Source organism: Coloeus monedula (assembly GCF_965178545.1).
Source record: "Coloeus monedula genome assembly, chromosome: 4".
NCBI lineage: Eukaryota > Metazoa > Chordata > Aves > Passeriformes > Corvidae > Coloeus > Coloeus monedula.
Genome location: NC_138784.1, coordinates 8,329,502 through 8,338,028, shown reverse-complemented (window position 1 = coordinate 8,338,028; position 8,527 = coordinate 8,329,502). Strand labels below are relative to the sequence as shown.

General features: G+C 43.6%; 1 protein-coding gene across 4 annotated transcripts in view; it reads right to left on the bottom strand.

The window, feature by feature from the left end:
• Window positions 1-604: 604 nt before the first annotated feature.
• The window catches only part of PRR5 (proline rich 5), a gene marked incomplete at its 5' end in the record, with an annotated part of 94,934 nt that continues 87,011 nt past the window's right edge, over window positions 605-8,527 (bottom strand). For all 4 annotated transcript variants that reach the window (XM_082280264.1, XM_082280265.1, XM_082280262.1 and 1 more), the window contains 2 exons: window positions 605-1,951; window positions 4,673-4,811. In XM_082280264.1, coding sequence (XP_082136390.1) covers window positions 1,401-1,951; window positions 4,673-4,811 — 690 coding nt within the window. In that variant the 3' untranslated portion in view covers window positions 605-1,400. The remainder of the gene's footprint in view (window positions 1,952-4,672; window positions 4,812-8,527) is intronic.

The window sequence follows — 8,527 nt, the reverse complement described above, 5'->3', positions numbered from 1 at the left end:
TCTCTGCATTAGAGAGAGCCTGCACATCTCTCCAGCAGCTGAAATGTCAAACAGGGAAGCAGAGTGGTAGCAAAAGACTAACCTAACATATAACGAGGCCAAAGGAAATTGAGTGTCAGAAGCACAGCTTTGAGTCTAGAAACACAATCAAAGCCTGAGGGAAGAGTGTGGCAAATGCTGGGGTCAGCAGTGCAAGTGCAGAGCAAAGCTGGACAGTCCCTGAGCAAAGCACAAGGCACTGCCCAGACCAAACCAAAGACCAGTGTCTGCTGAGCAGCTCAGGAGGTATCAACTGACTCCTTCAACTAAAGCACAGACACAAAATGGAGTGGCCTTCACTGCAAAACCCCCTGATCAAAACCGTATCACGCAGCAGGATTTCTACTTCACCTTAGTATCACATGCATCGATCCTCTGCAAAACTACTGACCCAGCTCTTAGACCACCATGTTACTGCAAGGGAGAATCAAAGAGCTGGGAGTGCTCAGGATAAGAGCTGCAAGGTTCACACTGCCCAAATCATAACTGCCAGCAGATGCATTATGGTATTTCTTTAAGAATATAAATATACAATGAGGATTTTCCCTGAGAGGCCATATTTTCATTTATTTAGGAAACAAGTAAGTTGAATTATGATGGAATCTCTCCATACAAGAGATGCTTCAGGAGCTGACAGTACAGATTTCTCAGAAGTGCCACATTCAGAGCAAATTAATACAGCCTTGAAAGCCAATTTCAAGACAACTCTCGCAGACACAAGGTATTGGCTGAGGAAACAGTGAAACAGAAAATGAGACACCAGGCATCATGTGACATCAGGATGCATATTTGTTTATTCACCTTTCTTCAAGAACTCTAACTCACTGCTAGGCAAAGGAGTGCATACAGGATGTACAAGAAAAAGATTAAAAGAGACTTCTTTATTATTGTATTCTGTGGCATGAAAGCCCACAGCCTTTTGTGTTTGTTTGTTTGTTTAAGGATATGTTTCTACTGCAGCTGAGGTGTCACAGTTCAGAGAACAACCTGTCATCTGCAGGAAATCTCTTTAGAAAATTAAAAGAGAGCACAGCTATTTGCTGGGCTGTTTCACTGAACAAACACCACAAGCTGCACTAATAGCATTTTACCAGACACTTGTCAGTTTATGAACTCCTAAGTTTATAAAGAAATAGGAAATCCATCTGCAGGGTGACAGGGATGGGGAAAAGTGGCTGGAGTTGCTTCCCCCTCAGCAGATTCCCACCTGCTGTAGGCTTGTGTTTGTTCAGTACAACTATGCCAGTTCAGTACTGGCAGAGGTTCTGCCCAGGCATACACAGCTTGCCCACAGTCCAACTCACTACCTTCGTAACTTTCATATATAATATTAAAACCCACGATTTGTCTCCTAATAGGCTTCACACGATGCTCCGTCTGTTCACATCCACACTGTACACTGATGAATTGGAACAGCCTCGGCCAAAATCAATGAAAATGCCTTCAGAATCAGAGTCAATCGACTCCAAAATCTGATCCACTATGTTCTCAGGGCTGGAAGAGGGAACTGGAATCAAAGAAGTGTCTCTGTCTAGGTCAAAAGACCTGTGTGGGTCGCCCATTGAGTGGAAGAGTCCTTTCTGTTGCTCAGCTGTGCTGAGTTTGCTGGAGCACTGCACAGACCCGGTGCTGGGCCTCTCCTGGTCTCCTGGCAGTGAGCTTTTCATGGTTGTCATGGAGCTCTTGGAACCATTGTCCATGATGGTGGTGAGGTTGGAGTACCCCTGGAGCTCCAGGCAGGAGGTCATTTCTGAGACAGAGTGCCTTCGGATGCCGGTTCCGTTGGCAGCCATGCCCTCAGTTTCATACTCGGCCACTGGCGTCAGCAGTGGATTGTTGTAGCTCTTCGAACGCACCACAGGGTTCTTGGCAAGGATGTCACCCGACTTCGAACGCCTGAAGAACCTCTTCTCTGCAAACAAAGATCCAGAGTAATATCTGCAAAGTCTCCTATTACGGTACTAATAATTATGAGTGTTCAAAAGAAATGTGAAGTTCTGCATATTCATAATCTTTTCTTGAATGAAACTTTTCTAGAAGAAGACATTTTGCTGTATTGTAGATTCACAGGCTTCAGACTTCCTAGATTTCTTTAGCATACTGAAGACCCCAAATCTATCTTTACAAATAATAGCTGAGATTCCCTTATATTCACACAACTTCAGCAGCTGGAGTAAAACAGTAAATACTGCAGGAGTAGTGATATACAGTTGTAAATACTTCCTTTAGACAAGCACAGAAAGACAAGCACAGAAAGTGCAATTTTGTTCTTTTTCAGGCTATAAAAGTAATGACTCATTTCTAGTAGTTGAAATTTAACTTTTCCACCCATCCTGGGAAAATAAAGTCTCTTCAAATTTGGAGCATGAGGATTAAGACAGGCAGTTTTTTCTACTAATTCTGGAAAAACTTTCAAAGCATTGTTCAGAGACCACACGGGAGAGAGCACCAAGAGTGTCTGAAAATGTTAACTAGAGGGCAGTGCTCACAGAAACCTCTTTTTGGGGGAGCAAACCTGCATTCAATCCAGCAGTGATTGCCTGAATGCTGTTAACCAAGTGGGATTTTCCCAGAAAATAAGCAGCAGATGGCAGCAAGTGAGCATGGAGTTCCCTCTCTGGCAATGGTTTAGTGCTGGAGTGTCCTGGCAGTGTGAACAGAATTACCATCATGAGCAAAACGACTACCATTCAAACTCCGTGCAGGTCTCAATGCTCAGATTCACTTGTGCTATAAGAAAAAAAAGTGGTGTGAATAATAGGTCTCACTTTTGAAGCTTGCTTTCTGCTACTCTCACTTTGCCATCCCATGAAAGGGACACAACTGGAGCAGGAGATCAAATTACCCTCTGGAAGTCAACCACAGCCACTGCAAATAAACTGCTTTAAATCAGGATGCTGGTATATGTTCCCTGCAAACTCTGCAATTTCCTTTACATATGCCAATCTCTTATAATTATGTTGTTGTGTAATTATGTGCTTACCTGGACACAAATTCCAATCATATGCTGTACTACTAAAAAAGCCAGTTTCTGTATTTAAGATTGTATTTTGCAGTTGTGTCTGCCTCAGCAATGAAATCATCTGATCCAAGTTCATTTTTGGACTTTTTCTTTGTTAGGAGTTTGAGTTGGCAAACAGAAAAGGTTCCTGGGGCTATGAACTCTGGTTTCTCATCACAACATGCCACATGCTAGCAAAATAGTTGAAGAGAATTAGATGCATTAGTTTAAAAGAAGCAGCTGCTTACACACTCAGCTCCCTTGGATCCAGGTGCAGTTATTACAGTAAGACCCATTTCAGGGATATTGCTACATCTACAGCCCAGTCCACCAAAACCTTCCTATCTTCTGCAGTCACATAGTAAGACACTTATTTACTAAAAATTCATTTCACTGGTGCTTTATTCTCTTTGGGTGCATTTTTCCTATCTTGACATACTAAAGCTCATATTTAGAAAATGCCAATTTGGGGCTCCATTTAAATGCTTGTGGCCTTTTAATGACAAGCAATGCATACAAAGTAGTAATCATGAACCATTTTCCATAAATAACTGGCCTCTATTTATTTACTTGAAACTCATTGTTTCTTAAACACTTGCTGTAACATGTTTTGCCATTCAGCTTCAAGGGAAAATCAACTACTTTATTGGCCATTTCTGACAAGCAAACATATTGAATTGACTGCACAGAAAATGTGCAGTTGAGCTTATTTTCCCTTCTGTCTGCTCTATTCAATCAGGCCATCACCGTATTTACAATAAAAGACTCAGGTACTACCACATTTCCTTTTTCATTATGCTGGTAGTATCTCCCTTATATTTTCAACAGATTTAATTGCTATATAGGATATTCCACCTTCATTCTGGCTAAATCTTGCCATGACAAAAGTCACCGAAGGCTTCAGAGCTCCAACAATCAGAAAATAAGCTGAAGGGGACTCAAGCTGACACCAGGCCAGCCCACGTTTCCCCCTTGCTCCTTAAGGATGCTGATGTACAAAGTGCCTCAGCAGTAAAGATTCAATAACCTTCAGAGGCAATTCATGTGAAATTAGAGATTTTTCCTTCCATATAATTTGAATTTCCCCTGCTATGTGAGATCCACTCTGTATTTCTTAACTCCATTGGGATGGAGAACAGCTTATTACATTCTACTCTGCAGAAAGCTTTTACATGCTTGAAGGCTTATGTGTTAGTCTTCTCTAAGACAAATTCCTACTTTCTTCCCTAATTTTAACAGCCTTGTACGATCTTTGTGTACTAATTAACACGATTGAAAATTAACTACTGAGTACTTTAGAAGTGGCTTCTTGCTTCTTCCTCTCACTGTCCATAAAGCATCCTGTGTTAAAGCTCTCTCATTAAAAGGTAGAATGGAAATTCTAAACACACTCTAGATTCATTTTACTGATTTTTATTACTGAGCACTCTTACGATGATCAGCTTTCATCTTTTGCCACTGCAAGTTTCACTGCGGTTCTGCACCTTGCAAAGAGCATAGTCTTAGAAAAAAAGCCTGATTGTACTCATGTGAGCACTGGCAGTCACCTCTTGTGTGTGCCCTGACCCTGCATGGAGCAAGGTTTTGGGAAGTCCTCTGTGCTGTGCCAAATGGAGTCTGTGTTATTCTTACCCAAGATGCAGGCAGAGTGCGTGAAGGGTCCATCACTGGAATACAGACCGTATGTGCCCAAGTAAGGAGAAACAACTTTCTGGATCAGGGATTCCAGTTTCAAATAATCTTCAGTCACACCTTTCGACTCATGAACCCCCTGAAAAAGAGGAAATACCCAAGATGAGCACTGCCCCCTCCAATCACAACCTCCCCTTGCTCACCAGGGCAACCAGAGAACAAGCATTTTTACTGAGTGAAAGCAAAGGTGCCCTGCAATGTGATCCTGGTTTGCTAGTACAGCTGATTCCTCTTCTGTAAAGCCAAGACATGTGAACCAGACCAGAGCTACCAGGACATTTAAATCCAGGAAGGTACATCCTACTTTGTGCACAGCACTCAGGGAAGGATAGAGGGCATGATCTGTGAAGAGGAATTAAAACCATCCCTGGACTTTTTGCTATTGCAATTTTACAGTGACTTCCTGAATGATAGCATCTGATACCACAGGGTATCACTGCCATCTCAGCAATACCAACACCGTTAAGAAAAAGGTGAAACTGAGACCCTCAGGAATATTTCTTCCAGGATATTTCCAACAACCAATGTTTACAGTAAAGAAGTTTTGTTTTCTTTCCTCATCCCTCCCCTGGCACTTACCATTTTCCAGGCAAAAATCACATTATAATTAGCATGGTTAAGAGTCACCCGCAGGCAAAATATTTAGCCTTTAGCTGTTAACTCTGCACTTCCACCCACAAGCAGGCTTTGTTAGTGTGAGAAATGAGACAACTCTTAAAAAGATTAATTTATTGAAAACAGAAAAATTGAAAAATTACAGAAATTAGAAAAACATAAAAATTTGGGATCCTATGGCTCAGTAGATGGCATGCCCCAGGAGCGCAGGGATTTGAGATCTTCTGGCTGAGACAGCACTAGACCTCAGGTAGAGAAAAAGAACTTGCAGTGCTGGGCTGACTTTTAGCTGGTCCAAAGTCAGGAAAAAGATTATTAAAGGCTCCTTAATAGGAGTAGGCTTTTAACACCCAGCACTGGCGTACACCACACCTAGCCTGCAGAGAGCGAGAGGGAAAAAAAGCCCTGCCTCGTTGTTTTTATAGTGTCTTTGCTCTGCCCACAGCCCACCCACAGCCCGCCCCTTCGGTCTAAAGCGATTGGTGCTTTCCCTTTGATGGATCATCTCCGTCCACCAATGGCTCATTGCTGCCAGAGGGGTGGTACTAGTTGAGACAAGGGAGCTAAAATGCCCCCACCAAAACCCAGGTTGCCATGGAGCTTGCCCCCAGGGCAACGGCTATGGGCTAAAAATAGCTGCTGGCTGTTAGAACTGGGGGTTATGGCCTTGGAACCAAATGCAAGTAAAAACACCTAAAAAAAGTATTAAAATACATCCAACACATCTCAAAACACTTGTAAAAGTATACAGTAAACACAGGAAAGGTAACTCTTATGGTGTACCGGTGGTTTGAAGTTTGAAAAGGGGCAAGTTGGTGATTTTTAACTGGGGAATTTTTAACTGGGAAGGGTGCAACTCTCTTAATAAACTACTTTGAACAATTGAAAACACTGATAACGGAACTGGATTTTGTACCTGGGCTGATGGGTTAATTTTAAGATTCAATCTAAAAATATTTAACTCAAAATTAATTAATTAAAGCACTTAATATGCAAAGACCAAGCACAAATAGGGATTTCATGTATGACAGGCTGCAGAGGTGACAGAAAAACCCTGCAGAATTGTATTCTCCCTTTAGCTGCAGAGTGCGTGCTCCTGTGTTGTCTGAGCAGAGCCCTGTACACTGTGTGTAGGATGCCTCTTGCCATATGGAGCAAATTCACATTTGCCATGGGCTTGACATATCATGTCACAGAATTAATATCCTAAATGCCATACTCAGCAAGAACTCTGCTTGAATTTAGCAATTTCATTATGTGTTCCTGAGTTATTGTAAAAAGAAACACACTGCTCCAGAGAGCAATATAAAGATCGGATGACTAAAATTGCAACACTTCCTTCAGCATGTGAAAGGATCCTGATGTTCAAGATGTGTTCACAGCTTAGTATTACTCACCAACCAGAGTCTAGAGTGACTCTCAGATGTGTTTCTGAATGGCTGACTCCACCACCCCCCCACCCCCGCTGCTGCGCTGCCTCAATGCTGCCTCATCACTTGATAAAAAGTTTATGAATGGAAAATTCATAATGGCCAACAGAGAATTCAAATTAGGACAAAATGTGAATTTGGACAGAATTTGAATTCCAGTTCTGTTGGGGTTCCTCCCCGCTGCCGTGGGGTCCGGGGGAGGGGACCCTGGGGTAGAGGCACGGGGTTTCCCTACTCCCTGGTGAATCCTGTTCCCCATTGGTTGTTTTGTGTTCTCCTGCCCGGGAATGGCCGTGCCGGTCCCGTGATTAAGAGTTCTTCAGCAGTCGTCCGGCCATGCAGCTGAGAATAAAGATGTTTGAAAAACATCTACTAAGAATCAGTCCCTATTTCTTTTCCACGGGCCTTGCTGTCTATACATGTTGCAGAAATCCCCACTGCAACACAGTTCAGTAGTCTTTAAATAAAAAATAACAATCTTTGGTGCTATGCCCTGAAGAACTCTGGGACAGCCACAAATACAAATTTGAACACAAAGGCATATCCAGTGGATCCAAAAGCTTGCAAACATCAAAGGAACAGCAGAATGAGCCCACAGCTATACAGCCAGGCAAAAATAATATTGGAATAATTCAGAAGACTTAATGAAGGAGCATTATTTCCAAGTCATTACTGACCTACTGAGATCTGTTCCAGTGTTCCTTGCTGGGATTTAGTCAAGCCCCCAGAAAGGCAACATGCCTGCTATCTTACTACATATTCACTATCCCATCATGCAAAGGCCAGGGTTTAAGACATCCTGCTCCAGGCTCCCACACTAAATACCTCTGGAACTAGTCTCCTAAACATGACATATATGAGTGGCAGAACCCAGTGGTATTTAGCATTGCTCATGTCCAGACTTTGCTGTAGAGCTTTATTTACTTTTCTACCATTTTGGTATTTATACTTGTGAAAGACAGTAGCTAAATATCAGCTGTGGAGAAAGAACCCTGTTGCGTTCCACTGTGGGGAACTGTGAGGAGTTCTTTTAAAAACAGATGGTCTTGAACGAAATTAAGTCAACAGAGACAACCTTCTATCTGAGAACCGTTTATTGGTAACAAAAAAAACCTAAAAAAACCAAAACAAAAAAAGAAGTTGCCTGACTAAAGAGGGCTAGAAAAGACAGAGAAGAAGGAAGAAAAATGGAAAAGGAATGGGGGGAGAGAGCAAGAGGGAGAGGGGAGACACAGAGGGGTAAAGCAGGCATTACCACCAGCAGGATGGGGAGTGCCGTTGACATCCACGTGGCAGGGGGTGTATGCACGCTGCCTGCTGGGGAGCCTGTGCGGCTCTTGGAAAGGCATGGCTCCACAGGCATGGTTCCCGCAGCGACAGGCAGCCAGACATGCGGTGAGTTAGCGAGCGCTCGGGCAGGAGGTGCAGGACCCAGGATGCAGGGTTGCGGTGGGGATCACGGCAGTGGGCTGGATCGGAGGCAGGTGGCTCAGGCAGGGATGCAGGGGCGAATCGCCAGGGCGGCAGTCAGGGACACAGGGAGACAGGACAGGCAGCAGCTGGGACGGGCGAAGGGGTAGGGCAGGATACAGGCTACAAACAAGACTCAGAGGTCAGCTGGTGTCCCACCAAGTGCCCAGATAGAGGGAAGGCGAGTATGCGAGGGTGAGCAAGCACCAGCAGGGGCAGGAGAGCCAAAAGGCAGGCTGGACCCAGGGCAAAAAGGACAAAAGACAGGCAGGGCAAAGGA